General features: G+C 38.2%; 1 protein-coding gene across 2 annotated transcripts in view; it reads right to left on the bottom strand.

Annotated features, from left to right (window-relative positions):
• The window catches only part of LOC134794155 (uncharacterized), a 137,323-nt gene extending 121,470 nt beyond the window's left edge, over window positions 1–15,853 (bottom strand). The window contains exon 1 of one of the 2 annotated variants that reach the window (XM_063765865.1): window positions 15,665–15,853. In XM_063765865.1, coding sequence (XP_063621935.1) covers window positions 15,665–15,793 — 129 coding nt within the window. In that variant the 5' untranslated portion in view covers window positions 15,794–15,853. Of the gene's footprint in view, window positions 1–10,565; window positions 10,732–15,664 lie in introns of those variants that run through there. The other variant, XM_063765866.1, reaches the window with a different exon arrangement.
• Between the last annotated feature and the right edge of the window lie 2,439 nt (window positions 15,854–18,292).

Here is an 18,292-nt window from a genome sequence, read left to right on the forward strand (position 1 = left end):
CAACTTGATTTATAAAAAGGACTTCGGAGGATTCGATTTCGTGTAGGTATTTCGTTCAATAATATCTCCACTACTAGGCATTTAAATTCTACAAATAAAATTGAAAACGAGTGGTCAATACCCTCCCAATTTCTATCACTCGTATTTCTAAAATTAGCATTTCTCCGTTTTCCACAGATTTTCGAGTGAATAATCGGGCGATCGAAATTCAAAAATCGCCCCCCTGGTGTTAAAAAAACTGACCATGTTATCAATTAATCATTCGAGTCCGTGTGAAATAACAAAAAGTCCTATTACGGATATTTATTTCATATTTTTTACATTCTTTACTCATCCGTATGATACTTTTTTCTCAAAAATTCTAAACATTTTCTTTAGGTACTCGGCTGTCTCTCTGATTATTATGAAAGGTAATCATCTAACCAGACAACAATAAATCCGTAACAATTTTATTATTTGCACTCAAATGCGGCCATCAATTTGTTTCATCTCATATTCAAGGAGCCAATAATCATTAAATCAAATTGACTGAGATGGGAAACCATTAGCAACGTTTAAAATGAATCATGTAGGCGGGCATGTAAAATCAATCTTTATTGTTGAAACATCTGTTACTCTCGTTAAAAGTAAAGATCAAGATTCTGCTGAAACAAGAGTATGAGGTCCATCGTAAAATATTAATATGTGAGAATTATGTAGTAGTATATTCATTGTATATATTTTATTATTTTTATCTGTGTATTGTATATGTAGTTTATTATGTTTTTCAGTTGTTTGCAATAGTTCTTGCATCTCTGTTTAGCCCTATGGTTGACTGGAGTAGAGAATGCCTTTAGGCATTAAGTCCGCCATTTGTACATCTTATTTGTATTTTGTGCAATAAAGTTTAAATAAATAAATAAATAGTTTATTATTCAAGTAGGCATATTACAATGCGCTTATGAACGTCAAATAAAGCTATACCGGCTCCAACCCTAAACCTCTGCCTCGAGAAGATTTAAGTCCCCCCTCAATTGGAGGAGGGTATCCCAATATGGGACCGGCAACAAACTGGGCGGGACACACCTTTTCAAGTAAGGACACTAAGCACGAAGACTTTCGTACATTGACCTGCCAATTCCTATCTCTATTGCACGCGCATAATTTTATAGCTGTCCTGCTTCTTCTTCTTCTTCTTGGTCGCATCCATCATGACTGATGATCGTGGTTGGTGGGTTTTGTTCGGGCACGCACACACTCTCGCCATCGATTCCGGTCCATCGCTTTCCTCACCACGTCATAGAATTTCTGAGATGGTTCCTCGCCTTTGAGTTGGTCAGTCCATCGTGCTGGTGAACGGCCCCGTGACCTTTTGCCATCAGTATTACCAACAACGATTAACCTTTCCAAACTTTCGTCTCCCCTTCTCATTATATGGCCAAAGTAACTTAGGAAGCGTTGTTCACAGATTGTGGACAATCGCACTTTCACGTCGAGTTCCAACAGTACGGAGTGATTCGTGCGCTTAGCTGTCCATGGTATTCTCAGCATACGCCTCCAACACCACATCTCAAAGGCATCGATCCGTTGTTTTTCTCTGCTTTTGATTGTCCACGTTTCGGCTCCATACATAAATATTGGAAATACAAGGGCTCGTACAAGTCTCATTTTAGTGTTTCTGGATATTCCCCGATTACGCCATATTTTCTGAAGCCGCGTCATGGCATCTTTAGCCATTCCTATGCGCCTTTTGATCTCCGGAACACAGCTGCCATCATTACATATCTTTGACCCCAGATATACGAACTCATCAACAGTGTCTATACCCTGGATTGTAGGAGCTGCAGACAGGCGGCCGGCGCGATCCACAATCATCAGCTTGGTTTTGCTTCGGTTGATTGCAAGACCTAACTTCCCGCTCTCGACCTCCAGTCTGTTGACAAGTTCTTGCATGTCAGATATTGAAGATGCCAAAAGTACAGTGTCATCAGCATATCTCAGGTTATTAATTCTCTTCCCACCAACAGCAAACCCTTTGTGCCATCCTTCTGTCTTCATCCAGCTGTCCTGCTTACGCGATGGCATTGACCGACGGCATCATCTTCGGGGCAGCAATATAATTACGCACGTGCAATACAGATGGGAATAGGTGGGTCAATATACGAAATTCTTCGTGCTTTTTGTCCTTACTTTAAGACTGGTGTTTGCTTTTTGGATTATAGTACGGTATTTTGACTTTCCTACATTCTTCAATTCAAATTAACATTCTCAAAAGAGAGCATACCTGAGGGCCTACCGCGAACCACGTTGGACGTGTTGCCTCCCTGTCACACTTACGTGCGAATTCACAAGTGCTACAGAGAGGCAACATGTCGAACGTGGTTCGCGGTAGGCCCTCTGGGCCGCCCAGTAGGAAGACGTCCTATCGGACGCCCCAGATATCGCTGGTGCGACATGGTGGAAGCGGATCTGCGCGAACTTCGAGTCAACAATTGGCGAGAGGTCGCACAGGACCGAGAAAAGCGGCGCTGTCTTGTGTCGGATGCCAAGTCTCATTTTGGGTCGCTGAGCCAACGGAGTCAGTTGGAAAAAAAAAAAGTTGGCAGGTAGGTTAGGTAGGTCACTAAATTTACCATCCGTTGTCATTGTCACTTCCACCATAAAACTTGGTAATCATTCTAAATCTGTTAAATAAGCTATACCTAACTGTAACTCTAACTATAACGGACAACATACAGTATAAAACGACTTAGAGGTAGACCAAGAAAAGTCTGCAGCGATTTTGATAGTAGCAGTGCAAGTGTTATTTTAAACGTCAAACTTCTATGAAATGATGACGTATAAATAACACTTGCACTGCGTGGGCTATCAAAATGGCTGCAGACTTTTCTTGGTCTAACTCTATCTCTTCAACCCATGAATTTTTACATTTAACTTACGTTCTCTTTTGCTAAAGGGTGCGTAACCAACATGCCAATCGTTAACGCTCCGTAGCGAACGAAACGCAACTGTCACTGTGGCACTAATATGGAAGAGTGATAGAGAGACACAAAGCGTTTCGTTGTCGTAGCGCAAGCGATTGTCACCTTGGCTAGGCCCCCTGGTTATAGGTTTGTCACCGTTCTCAAGATCGTTACGCAACGGGGTGATCCGCTCTGATTCGGAGCGCGGCCTGCCCTCCTAAGCTAACCACCTATATCGCGCGGTATACGTCCTTAATTTTAGCTTAGGAGGGAAGGACGTATTTTCAATGAAAATTGAATGCAAATATGTACCGCTTTTTAGCTTAGGAGGGCAGCGCGGTGGTGTGTGACTGTCATCTATCAAAGGTACCGACATACCGCGCGATATAGGTGGAGAGTATACAGCACATCTATGTACTCTATCTATCTAATACCTTTAAACAAGCAATTCTTGTTTTTTATATATTTCGGGGATCTCGGAAACGCCTCTAACGATTTCGACTATGCTATATGGGGGTTTTCGGGGGCGATAAATCGATCTAGCTGGGTCTTATCTCTGGGAAAACGCGCATTTTTGAGTTTTTATGTTTTCCCAGTCTCCCAGATATTTACCATAAAGTAATCATGTTAATGTAACTTATGTTATTACCTATGTACCTAAACATGACCCACACAACACGTTATGAAAGCCAGCTCTATTATTCCTCCTTTCTAGAATGTTAAACGGACAAGGTCATTAAGATGGCTACCAGCTTTTTCTCGCCTATTTATCAGAATCTAAGGCCTATCGCGAACCGCATTCGACGTGTTGCCTCCCTTTCACACTTATATACGAATTTACAAGTGCGTCAGAGAGGCAACACGTCGAACGGGGTTCGCGGTAGGCCTTCAGATGCGATGTACTAAAGCGATCTTCACATTGGATGCGGATCCGTAGGCCGCTACGCTGTGCGAGAGGGACGTCGCTATATACGTGCATACTGTTGTCTCGCTCACGCACCAGATCCGTATCAGTGTGATGGATGTACAGCAAAACTCAAATGATCTTTAGTGGATCTTATATCGTTGCAATAAGGTTCAGGTTAGACTATGTCGACGATGGTAGAAGTTAGAACCAGTTTCGGTCTAAACTGATGAAAAAGTGGATCTTGATTCTTAGGCCTCGTCTTAATCGGTGACGCTATAAATCACCTTGAAAAAGGACATTTAATATTTCTAGGAGCGTATTCGGAAATGCAAAATACAATAACAATAAGGGATTTTGGGTTTGGTCCCATAGTAAAAGTTGCTCAGTATAATCCCAAAATCTCCCTGGCAACGGGAATGCACTTATTTTTTAGCCATCCTGTATACATTGCTCCAAACATTACGAGTACTTAGTTGGAATAATTTCACAATTTTATGATAATTACGATTTAAAATTAGTATCGTCGAAATATTTGAGCGTTGCGAGTTTCGATAAAATCGCTCGAAATTGCAAATTATCAATAGGTATCATCGTTATTGCGCGTTAACATAATAATGTCAGGGTTTTAACATTATTACAACAACGAAATATAATAAGAAGCGAGCGCAAGGCAATAATGACACAATTTAAAAATTTGGTAGGTAATATTTTACAAATTACGCATATTTACTAAAATGTCATGTAGGTAATCATGCGTTTACACTCCGTTTTATTACGAATTAGGTAATTAGGTACATAAATACAAATATAATATACATATAAATAAATAAACAAGAATTGCTCGTTTATAAGGTTTTAGATAATACAGTAATGGCCTTCAAATTCCGTTTGTAAAAGTTACATTTACGATAAGGATGAACCCTTAAAAATTCGCTAAGACGTGAAGGTGTAAGCTGTACTACCTATACTATGTATCTTTAGGTATTTCAATAAAAGTAAACAAATATAATAATTGTACATTTTCGGGTAGTTATAACATTTATTGGTTAACCAACCAAATACAAAACCATAGTACCGATATTACTGATCACGACATAGTCATGCTGGGTATTAGATCCTGTGACAAAACTAAAATATCAAAAATCACTAAGACAAAAAATATTTTAAATTTTGAAGCTATAAAAACGGACCTTAGTCAAGAATCCTGGTATAATGTTATCACTAAGACGTCTGCAACGGAAGCAGCACAAGCTTTTTCTGATATTTTAACTCCTATAGTTAAGAGACATACAACCGCTAAAATTATAAGGCGATCTAATCATGCTCTTAAACCTTGGATGACTCCAGGACTTATTAGATGCTCTAAGCATAAAGATAAATTACATTCAGAATACCGTAGAAATCAAACCTGTGACCTATCCAAGTTAACTTATACCAGATATAGGAATTTTTACATAGGCCTAATACGTAAAGTTAAGGATGAATATGACCGTAAAAGAATAGCTGATAATACAAACAACCCCAAGAAACTGTGGAGTACGATTAAAGATATAACGTTTACTCATCAGCAGCAAAACCACTCCTCTGAGCTTGCATTAATTAAGCCAAATGCGGAAGATTGTCTTAACTACTCAAACAAGTATTTCACCTCGATAGGACACAATTTAGCTAGTAAAACCCTAAATCGGCTTAAAACTACAGAATGCAACCTGGCGGCTAATGTAACCGTTAAGAGAACCCCGGTGAATTCATTCTTCATGGGCCCTACTGATGAGGCTGAGGTAGAGAGTCTGATTAGGAATCTTAAATCGGACAGCGCACCTGGACTTGATAATATTAACAATAGTCTACTAAAGCACATCAAGGATTATATAATTATGCCACTGACTTTCATTTTTAACTTAAGCCTATCGACTGGCTGCTTTCCGGATCACTGGAAGGTGGCTGCGGTCATTCCCATCCATAAAGGCGGCTCTAAAGACTGCCCAGGTAATTATCGCCCGATTAGTCTCTTAGGAAGCGTGTCCAAAATCTTTGAAAAAATCGTTAATAATCAATTAGTTAAATTTCTTGAATCAGAGAATATGCTTTCTTCTAGGCAGTTCGGTTTTCGGCATGGGAACTCGACTGAGGATGCTGTCTCGACGCTTACTCGACTTGTTTCTAACTATTTGGATAAAGGTGACGCGTGCATTGGAGTCTTCTTGGACCTGGCCAAGGCATTCGATTCAGTTTCGATTCCAATTTTGCTCAGGAAGCTCGAATTGTCGGGTATTAGAGGTACGGCACTCAATTGGTTTAAAAGCTATCTAACAAATCGTAGCCAATGTTTAAGGTTGGGTGCCTTGGTCAGTGCTCAGAAAAATATTCCTTATGGAGTTCCACAGGGAAGCATTCTCGGTCCAACGCTATTTTTGATTTATATCAATGATTTAACAGACATTTTCATAGGCGCCGAAATTATCTGTTATGCAGACGACACTGCCCTCATCTTTCACGAATCGTCTTGGGAAAAATGTTTCACTGCTACCGAGAGGGGGCTCGCTAAAGTAACTAACTGGCTTGCAAATAATTTACTTACTTTAAATTTCTCAAAAACCAAATATCTTTGTTTTCATAAGACTGCAGCTTCACGTCCAAGCCACCGCCCTGAAATCAAATTAACGACAGACCCCTCATCTAGTGGCCCGGGGAGTACGAATAACAATAGTGTCAATAACTGCCGCACAATAAAATACTTAGGCGTTACCCTTGACGAAAAACTTAATTTTAAAGCCCACATAAATGCCGTGTCCGCTAGGGTTAGAAAGCTGATATATATTATGAAACTGCTTAGAAACGCTGCCGGTAAAGATATACTTAAATTAGTATACACAGCCATTTGCCAACCAGTGGTCGCGTACTGTATCACGGTTTGGGGAGGAGCTGCTAGCTCGTACCTTATAGCCTTAGAAAGAGCTCAACGTTTTATTTTAAAAGTAATGCTTAGAAAGCCTCGGCGATTCTCAACTGCTTCTCTGTATAAAGAGTGGAAGGTATTGTCAGTTCGGCAACTTATGTTTCAAAGGGTTACTCTCATGGTACATCGAAACACCATTGCTTCACAAAATTATCCATACCTGTTAACCAGAAGAGTGTACAAAGTTCCTGTTCCGAGCACCAATACCATTTTTGGAAAACGTTTCCCCAGTCACTTCCATCCATATATATATAATGTGGTCACAAAATATTGTGACATTAAGAGCGCATCCCTGTCCGAAGCCAAGAGAAAACTTTTCAACTGGTTAAATAGTCTAAACTACCATGAAACTGAGCAAATGGTAAAACGAGTTGTCTAAATTCTACACATAGTACAATCACTTTTTTCAGGCTCGCTCATACAGGTCCTAAATCACATCAGACTCAAACACTTCACATCATACTCACACACACATGACACACATCACGACTTTCTAGTACACACTTGAAATTGTAAATATAATATAAAATTGTATTAGTTAGTAATAGTATGTCTTAGTTTTTTGCATGCATTTCATTTAGCATTTCTTTTTTCTTTTTCTTCGCATACAATGTACGAGTATATACCTAAGCACTTTAGTTTAGAGGATACCCCAAAAGTTCATGTACTTGGTAATTCTGTAGAGCGGTCACCACGACACAGGCCTAGCCTAGTGTGGGATCACTGAGCTAGTTATGTAATTTTATCTTCTTTCTTTTAATAAACGATTTTTTTTTTTTTATAGTCTAATAAAACATGGTCTTCCATTCCCAGAGTGACACGGGCCTACGTCACAACAACATGGCCGCTATATATAGCGATATCGCATATTATCATATAGCGCTGTCGCATGATGACGTAGGCCCGTGTCAGTTAGGTGACCTAGAAAAGACGGGAATGGAGTACCAGGCGGAGTATATTATTATACCATGTACAAAACCGCCTGGATCAGTCACTAAACGGCCTGGCCTGACTTTAACTTACTCATCTACCCTCAACTGGCTTAAGGAGCCGTTTAAGGGTAGATTTTGTTTACTTTTATTTAAATACCTAAAGATACAGACTATACATACCTACCTAAATTCCGGAAACTCACAGACAAATACAAATAACAACACTCTAACCTAACTGTACATCGGTGGACCTTCTTACAAAATCATAAGGTCCACATGGTACCATGCAGCTGTAATTCGTACCCACGATCTCCAGTTTGGCAGCGGATTAGTTGATCATGAGTCCCGTCACGAGGCAAGAGAATGAAATATCGTGATTAAGTGATGTATGCACAAATGTAGCACAACGCCATTCCATTATGTTTTATCAGATTGACAGGTTGTTTCAAAAGCAACCGCAGTTCACCTGTCATCTTTTCGTCAATTGTCTGTTCACACTTGACACTAACCTGTCATTTTAATTAATCCACTACTACTTGTGACTGGATCTATCAACCTGTTTGAAGAGGTATTGGTACGTATTGGCTGTGGTATTGGTTACGAAATTTTACTGCTAGAGTTAGACCAAGAAAAGTCTGCAGTGATTTTGATAGACCACGGAGTGCAACTGTCATTTTAAACGTGAAACTTCTGTGAAATTATGATGTATTAATAACACTTGCACGACTGCGTTGGCTATCAAAATCGCTGCAGACTTTTCTTGGTCTAACTCTAGCAGCTTACGGGTTAATTTTATACTGGATGCATGTACATATTTCTTCTGCTTATTGCTAGGCCTACCTAAATTAAGAATATTTTGATGACTATGAATTAGGCCATACAAAAAAGACATCAACGAACGACGAAGTGTAAAGGATGAGTGCACTTTGTTTTAGCGGGACTTAGATTTACAATAGATAGCTACCTAGTTTGTTTAATTATGCCAGTTTACTCGTAGAAAAAGTAATTGTATAGATTAGTGACTATATTCCTATAATGTCACTACGTAATTAGTTCTTCAAATGGTCCATATCACCCTTATTTCATAATGTATTATTAATAACGTGGAAACTCACTACAAAAGGGTTACCCAACTTTACTCTTATTAGAACACGAACGATTGTAATTATTATAGTACCTACCTATATTGTAGTTCATTTGTTCAAATAGTGAATGGTTTCATTATAACACAACTTATAGCTATGGTTATCACAAGGCCGTCCGGTTGCAATCAAATCTAACATTTATCTAAAAGTGCAACTGGAATTAAATTGATCCCATTAGTTATCCGACTTCAATATGGCATGAATAATTTATTCGCAATCTTGTTAGAGGTTAAAAATGAATCTCCTAGCACACCTAGCTCGTATGGAATTGCTTTAAGAGCCCATCAACGTGCACACTAGCGCTACAGCTAAATAATCGTGATTATTTAAATTAAACGAAAGATATTGAAAAAAGGGGGCCGCTACGTACTGTATTGTGTATTTAAGTACCTTTTGAATACATCTAACTACTTTTAGGGTTCCGTACCCAAAGGGTAAAACGGGACCCTATTACTAAGACTCCGCTGGCCGTCCGTCCGTCTGTCACCAGGCTGTATCTCACGAACCGTGATAGCTAGACAGTTGAAATTTTCACAGATGATGTATTTCTGTTGCCGCTATAACAACAAATACTAAAACGTACGGAACCCTCGGTGGGCGAGTCCGACTCACACTTGTCCGGTTTTTTTATGTTGCTGGTTTCGTAGATCTAGGAACTCAAAACAAAAACGGCCGTTTTAACTTTGGAGGCATACATTGACGAATCCAGCAACATAAAAACTAGTTTGATGTATTCAAAAGGTACTTAAATACACAATACAGTACGTAGCGGCCCCCTTTTTTCAATATCTTTCGTTAAATTTAAAAAATTAAGATTATTTAGCTGTGGCGCTAGTGTGCATGTGCACGTAGATGGGCTCTTAATGAACTAAAGGTACCTGAACTGAACTAATGGATAAGTGTGACTTGTGGAGATTTAAATATCAAAGTGATAAAGTAAGTAAGTAGCTAAAGTTCGTAAAAACTACAATTCTTATGGGTGTAAAAAACAATATTTTTAAGAAAACTAAAATGACATCATAAAATAAAGCTGGTCAAGCAGATCTTGTCAGTAGAAAAAGGCGGCAAATTAGAAAAATGTAGGCGCGAAGGGATATCGTCTCATAGAAAATTTGAATTTGGCGCCTTTTTCTACTGACAAGATTTGCTTGACCATCTATAGTTTAAAAGGCTATTTTTTTCTATTTTATTAATGATTTCCACTTTAATAAATGCCTGTTCCCGAGAGGAAATTATAAGTTACACAAGTAACCCACTATACAAAAATTCAAATTACTGTAGGAACTAGTATGTGTGGCTATTGGTACCTATAAAGGCAATTTATTATTAGAACTCAAAATAGACACGACATATGTACGATTTATATCATTACTATTAAGTAATTTGTGAACGTCATAACATAAAGTTGTTTCTATTTCCTGAAAATGCTCTTATTCAACTAACATTTATCTTATAATGGTATCTATTTTATCGAGATTGCAGAGAAAGCATCCAAACCGCTTCGTCCAGTTACACTTGTAACTTCCGATATTATCTCGCAATCTACTACTGTAAAAGGTGGATAATATAAATTTATTACCTATTGATTTTATTGATAAACCAGCATTTATTTAATAAATCAGCAGGTCCGCAGGTAGGGACCGGCAAGGCAAGGCGGCGCGATAAGTGAAAGTAACTTACCTCGAGATCGGCTCGCTCCCGAACCACCATTACCTTTTTAAAGAAAATCTGAGGCATAATGACACTTCACCTTCGACCTTTACATAAATTAAAAAAAAAACAAAGTCAATGTTAAACGGCACCGAAATTTAAAAACTTTTGTTTTGTTTATGGTTCAATGTCACTTAACTTTTTAAACTGCCGCGTTTACGTTCCTTTGTTTGTAATCAAAATGCACTGAAACAAACCACATGAGCTTTTGTAAGCTTTTTTTTTATTTCACACGGACCTTTCCCTTCTAACACTCTGTAGCAACTAAGCAACATACAAACCATAATGTTTATAAGTATGAAACGTTGACTTCGCCGTAGGACTTGTCTGTCGCAATAGCACCGGCATGCAGTCGAATTTAATAAATTCGCGTAAGCTACACTTCTATTGCGTACGCGATAAGACAGGAAATTGAATAAATAAGGTTGCAATTAAACGGTAAATGGTAAGTTTGTTTAATCTTCAGTGCAATACACCTAGGCGAGATCTATGATACGGATATCTTTGCGTTTTTAGAACACGCTTGGCATATACAACATACTCATTAGGAAATAGTCATAATTGGGATATTACCTTAAGTAATTAACTATGCTTTCAGTGTAACTCTGTGTTAGCACACTCTGCTGTTAAAAATAACATAGCGCGTTTTGTCACTTTTATTTATAATTGCTTGATTGATTGTAGACTATAATTAGATAATATGGCCATGTACCGATTTAGATTCTAATTTGTTTTTTGACCGGAAGTTATTATTATACGCTATGGCTATATTGGCTTTCGATATCCTTAAACTTTGGAAACATACGAGTCATTTGGGGCTCGCTTCAATAGTTTCGTTTGCTCGAAAATATATAAAATAAACAAGTAAATGTGGGGACCATCTTATTGGTCCTACAGATCCTACAGATCAACCTAACGTGAAACTAAGCAAAACTTGTAGTATGGATGGGTACTAGCCGAAGATATACATACGTATACTTATACATAGATAGATGCATATACTTCCATAACTCAGGAACTAAATGCCCTTACCGGGATTCGATCCCGGCACCTACAGCTGCGTAGGCAGGGTCACTAACGACTGATATATGCTAGGAGGCCGCTAATATATTATGTATTTATGTTAGCATATGTAGAGTTAGAAGAAGAAAAGTCTGCAACGATTTTGATAGCCCACGCAGTGTTGTGTTGCACTGCGTGTGCTATCAAAATCGTTGCAGACTTAGCTTGGGTTAACTTTATATGTTTTAAGTAAGTATGACGTATATCATGAAGTCTATACCGTAAAACGGGGTGAGTAGGTTTCGCGGGGAGAGGTGGGTTATGAATGGGGAGAGAAGGTTTGAGAGGGGGGTGAGAATGGGAGGGAGGAGGGGGGGATTTTAAGGCTACTGCTACAAAAATAATGTATTCCAATTTAAAATGGAGCTATAGTAATACGCATGATAAAAAAAAATCGATCCAACAATCTTCCAAAATCCCCTTTGTATGAAAACCCCTCTCACCCCAAATACGAGGCACTACGGGGTGAGGTGGGTTTTCCTCTTTAGCGTCAAAGTTATGAAATGGAACTACCCAAAATAAAATAAACACTAAAATACAAACGTCCGGAATACTTATTATATACACCATTCAGTTTACATATGTAAAAATAAAATGTTATCGAGGTTTGAATTTCAGTTTTGACCCTACTCACCCCATTTTACGGTACCATAACCAAATACAACATTCTAGCGTGGCCTAGATAATATAAGAATATGCAAATGAAAGTGAATGAATAAAAGTGTATTTTAACAAGCGTATCGTTTACCCGTCACGCTCAGCTGTGATGGCATGTGAATAAACATTATGTATTTATTCTACTTAAACTACACTAATTTAATACCTAAATGAAACTGTAACAACATACGAGGGAACCTCAATTATAAAATAGCTGTAGTATGTAGTGCGAAATGTAGAGGTACGAAACCTTATGCAGGGATATACCTACCCCACCCCCTATCTTTGTAAAAAAAACTTTCATCAAGTTACGCCCCCGTTCATCTTTACATATCTACTATTATTTAATACTAGTGCACTATAGTGGACTCAAGCGGAAAATTCATATGCTGCTTACAGATGCCTTTTTTTTTCGAACCAAGCAAAAGCGCCATAAAACATTTTTTGTATCCTTCAAATATAACCTGCCTCTACCTACTCTACTGTATCTCACTGTATAATGTTTCATATTTTAAGCCAAAGTAGATGCCTTTTTTTCAAACTAAGCAAAAGCACCTCAAATATACCTGTAACGGCTGTAACGAATAAGGACAATCAAAGTACCTAACTCTACCGTATCTCACTGTATATGTTTTATATTTTAAGCCAAAGTTACAAGCTTGCCATGTTCCCAAGAGGCTAAGGTAGCTGACATAATAAACTAAACCAAAACGGGCAGCTCGGACCGCAACTGTAGCATTCGTGAGAACACTCAGCTCAATTACACAGCTATTATTGGTTTTACTGCTCGAATTACACCGGAATTTCGTAATTACGAAACGTTTGAGCGGGTTAGAAGATGGGCTCAATAATTGAAGAGATTTTGTCCCGCCTAAGGCAAAAGTTTTGACGTGCATGGTGTTTCATTGAACCTTTTGGGAAAACAGGTCTCATTGAATTTCACAAGCTTGATGTGTACATAGGCTGAGAATGATTTGTACATATCAAAATAAATATTAACTCGTAGAGCGCCCTAGTATCACACGTGTGATAGGTACTAACTCAATTTGAGTCTTAGAGACTCAGTATCAGACGTGTGTTGCTACAGATCAATATGGGTCAATTGCATTGCATTATTTGTTGTATGACGGTCGTTCGACGGGTTAATATAGACATACCTACTGATTTCAAATGCAGACCAGTTAAAACACCCGATATAATTAAATAGGAATCTACGCTTAGTCTATCATCATCATCTCAGCCATAAGACGTCCACTGCTGAACATAGGCCTCCCCCTTGGACCTCCATGCGTACCGGTTGGAAGCGACCCGCATCCAGCGTCTTCCGGCGACCTTAACAAGGTCGTCTGTCCATCTTGTGGGTGGACGTCCTACGCTGCGCTTGCTAGTCCGTGGTCTCCACTCGAGGCACTTTTCACTTAGTCTAATGTATCTAGTTTTTATTTTGGTAGGTATATAAGCCCCCAAAGAGACACCGATTCTTAATTTCAGACCGTGTGGAATGCGCCTTAAATGGTTATGGTGCGCAAAATATGATGTGCACCTATTCAAATACGCGACCAGCAGCCGAATTGGAATGCAAATAATGAAATATTATTCACATGAAGAGTATCATTAATTACTCATCCAATTCTAAGATTAACTGTATAGGTGTAGGCTTCTATACCGAAATTTCAGCTATTTCGGCCTATATTACTGGAAAAAAATATGTTGCTGGAGAGTAAAAAGAGAGTATTCACAGATTTCATGGTATTTATTTTATAAAATGCATCCCAAATTGTCCGAAATTAAGTACCGGAATCTCTATGGTCACGAAATAAATTCAGATATTGTTTATGACACCCATTTTTTGTACCTATGAATAAATAAGACGACATAGACAATTATCTGAATTTATTCCGAGGCCATAGAGATTTCGCTGTTTAATTTCAGATCCTGTGGGCGTGGGCGTCATTATCTGCCTTGCAGTTCCAGAAATACGTTTATTGATACCTGTCTATTAACGTACTTACATAAGTATCAAAAAGTAGAGTCTGTGCGGAAAAAGAAGAGTCATAGAATGTATGGGCTCCCTTAGACTCCAAGACTCTTCTCTTTCCGCACAGACTCTACAATCTCTACGTCATGTTACTTATTAGTTATTAGATGATATTTTATTTATATGGGATGGAGACTTAAGGATGACTCACGTCAGAGCGGACCGGGCCGGAGCTTCCGGAGCTTCGTTTTCTTTGGAAAGCACTACATAATCACCGATCAGCCGTCTGCATAGAAAATGACATATCGGACGCGTCGGAGTCGAAACACACTCACTACGATAGACACGTAAGTACCTACAGGAATTTATACCTACTATGTAATATTCCAACCAAGAAAAGTTACGTGAAACTCTATACACAAGAAAGATCTTACGCAACTCAACCGATACCAACAAACATCCATCTTTTTCTAAAAGACTGTCGTAAAGCGAGATGCAAAGTACGGTCATTTTCTCGCCTATTCAATAAACCACGAATGTACACAATAGCATTTGACTGGCAAATAAGGAAGGAGTCACGTATTGTGAGTAGATTGATATATTTATATAATGTCCAGTGGAAAGTGACTACGTTTGGCGCATAGTAATATGTATTGATTTTTGTTGGATTTAGTCATATGGTTAGTCATATGGGGCTTGGCGATTAGATTATCTAAGTATTCATCTATATTCTATAGCAATTAACCTGTCTGGTGCGTTATGAATATTAACATAAATATTAATGTACTTATATAACTTAGGCAGGTTTAATTAAGCCGCATTAAAATACCGCAGATACTTAGGTGACTTAGGTCTCTTGGCGACTGAGTTTTTGATTAAAATCTGGTTTTGTTTGCACTATCGTTACTAAAATAACCCATCATCTACGTAGCCGTATAGTGCCTGATCGTGTAACTTATCAATACCCTCCTAAGGCCTGGGTCCTATACCTATAGAACTTATTCAGTTCGATGAAATTTAAATCATATTCAATTGGAACAGAGTCGCATTTCTTTTGTTTCGTTCAATTTTCAAACAAAACCAAAATCAACTCTATTCCTTGCACTGAAGGTTCAAATTTCAGAGGCAAATTCTGGATTTTTCATTTGTATTTCTGGGCCTTAGGAGGATACGTTGTACCCGAGAAAGAATTACTTACCTACATGTAGGCAAATGTAGGTATGTCTTGATTGTTTAAGTCAAGGAGCATCACTTGTCTATCATTACATTTAACTCTAACCGGCTATTTACCTACTACCTATACATAGTTTTATGTAACAATCAGTTGACTTCAATATGTAAAAAGGATATGCGCATCAGAAAAGTTACTCACGTTTAAATCAAATCCAGTGCTGACCCAGGAACGTTTGTGCAAAATACTCCCAACATATTTCGCCTTCCACTTTGTCAGGAACCCCTCGTTCTTGCGTTTCGAACGCCGGTTCACTGTATATCTATCCATAATTCACTCCCACTGAACCTTCAATGCACTGGGTCCATCAAACCACACATACGACACGATATCTGCATTTTTTTTTTTTTTTTTTTTAACAATTATGGCCTACGATATCTGCACTCCGCGGACGTGCTTAAACTAAATGCATAGAAAAATCTACTACCGCAAAAGATAAAGTTTGTTATATAAAAACTAAAGACGCGAACCGCATTAATTGCTGCTCTCTGAATATATTACCTACTAAAGTCATTACGCGTCTAGTTTTAGTTTTAGCAACTTTAGAAAGTGTGTTTATAAAATTCTAGAGCGTCGAAAAACGTCTCAATATTTTTTTTTCAGACCATAAACAATTTAAACTTTTAAATTTTAATTGTGCGCGCTTTTGACGCAGACGTCCAACTTTGAAGATTAACACAGAGTTTAAATATATTAAAAAAGAAAAAAATCGATTTTCCGATGCGATCCGAAACGCAGTCAGGACTAAACTGGCCTTGTTTGTAATGTTCAGTACATTATTGTCGCCTTATTCGTACGGTACGATGGAACGAATACGTGCGCAATTCGTATGCTGTACACATATTTTTTGATTGTCAGAAGCATACAACTTGGACAATAGGCTCCTACATACTCGATATGCGGAGCGGGCGCGTCCTAAATGTAACTGTGTGTTAGTAGGTAATTTTACTAACCTAAATACTTTATACAAGGACGTACGTTGTGTTTGTTTAGTGTGGGAAAAACTGAAAATAACCATTCATGGTAAATCTTTCTAAGAACATATTATACCATTAAAGTTACTTCAGCTACTTTGTGTTTAGAAATCACAACTGATGCCTTTTTAACATTGTTTATTAACGACTTGTGAACGCTGCCTAAGTTTTACTAATAGACGTGGTCAAAAATCGTCAAAAATCGATGACGTAATAGGGGATATTACTACAATGTTCTGCCGCCAGAGTGCAGCACTACCGACTCAGTAAATTCATAAACTAAATTATATATACTGTACCTTAAACTGTTTTTTGACAAGTTTTTACGAAATTTCGATTTTCTTGTTTCGTGGTAGGCCATGTGATTGACGTGACGTGTGATGTGTCAAGTCAATGTGGTTTGTTTACTGTATGTGCCACAAAGGTGCCACCTACGCAGAGCTTTGCCTAATATTCCCTATTTATGGACAGCCCCTACATATATGGAGACCATCCATAATTATAAACGCCTGATGGTTTTTGAACAGCACATTCTTTAAGTAGCCGTGTTCGTGGTACATCTTTAAAGATGATCTAACTAAAGAATTTTTGACTAATCGAGAATAAAATGAACAAATGTATGGTCTCACCTGAATTGCATTTAAATAGCTACGAAGACAAATACATTTTTGACGAGCAACATCACTCACCACCAAATCAAATTGAGTATTCAGACTAATGATATACCAAAAAGCCAACTCGTACAATATTTTCGCATCTATTCGAAAATTGCACTTTAACTCCATTGTATAAAGTTGTTATGGTGTGTTCAAAAATATTAATAGAGAATATCCGAAAACTGAATTCAGCTCGTGATACCTATTCCAATTGCATATGAGTTAGACTGTTGTTTAAAAAAATCGGTAAGTACCTACTTATCATTTTATCATAGGTCCTAGTAAATTTGAGGCTTGCTGTTGGTGCTGATGCTGTATAGCATCTCTCCATCAACACCGACCGAATTCCAACATAGGCTCTTTTTCAGTTGGTACCACAAAAGGCTGTAAAATTTGTAGGTACAGTCAGCCAAGAAAGTGGTCTACCACTTTTCGACTCTATCATCTGATTGATAGAAGTGGTAGACCAATTTCTTGGCTGACCGTACCAACTCATGATTTTATTCTCAAATAAGTATTTTAAGTCTAGTTTAATACCTGGAAGTTGCCAGGAAACTTGCAAATAAAGCCAACTCACGGCATAAAATTTAAAGTTATTGTCTGGCAATGAGTTTGAGTATGATGTTGATGAGACTCGAGGCTCTGGTTTGCATAGATGGCGCCATCATAGCTTGCCCCTTTCTCTAGTTGAGTTCTATGAGATTTGGCTTAAAGCGCTGGCATCCAGCTAAAACTCCATTAAAAAACAAGAATTTGACACAATTGTAGGGATTGACAGGGCAAGCTATGCTGGCGCCATCTGCTTTATACTTCGACCGGACAACCCCATTGTCTGTGTTCGCGCAAGCAATGACAATATAGTTTGTCAAAGGACTGTCTCATTTTAATCACAGACAGAGAGAATCATACTATCTTTGTCTTACACTAGTACTAGCACCCAAAAGAAAAGGATGAGTATATTTTTCCTGGTTCTTACTGACTGACAAATTGGATTGACCAACTATATGTTTACGGCGTACTATGCATCCGACATGACGAAACAAACTCGTTCACCAGATGAAGAGGAAATAACACAGTTCATTAATTGGTGTTAAATATTCATGACAACCATAAACATGTGACGATGTATCTAGACCAAG

This window comes from Cydia splendana, chromosome 10 (genome assembly GCF_910591565.1).
Source record: "Cydia splendana chromosome 10, ilCydSple1.2, whole genome shotgun sequence".
NCBI classification, from domain to species: domain Eukaryota; kingdom Metazoa; phylum Arthropoda; class Insecta; order Lepidoptera; family Tortricidae; genus Cydia; species Cydia splendana.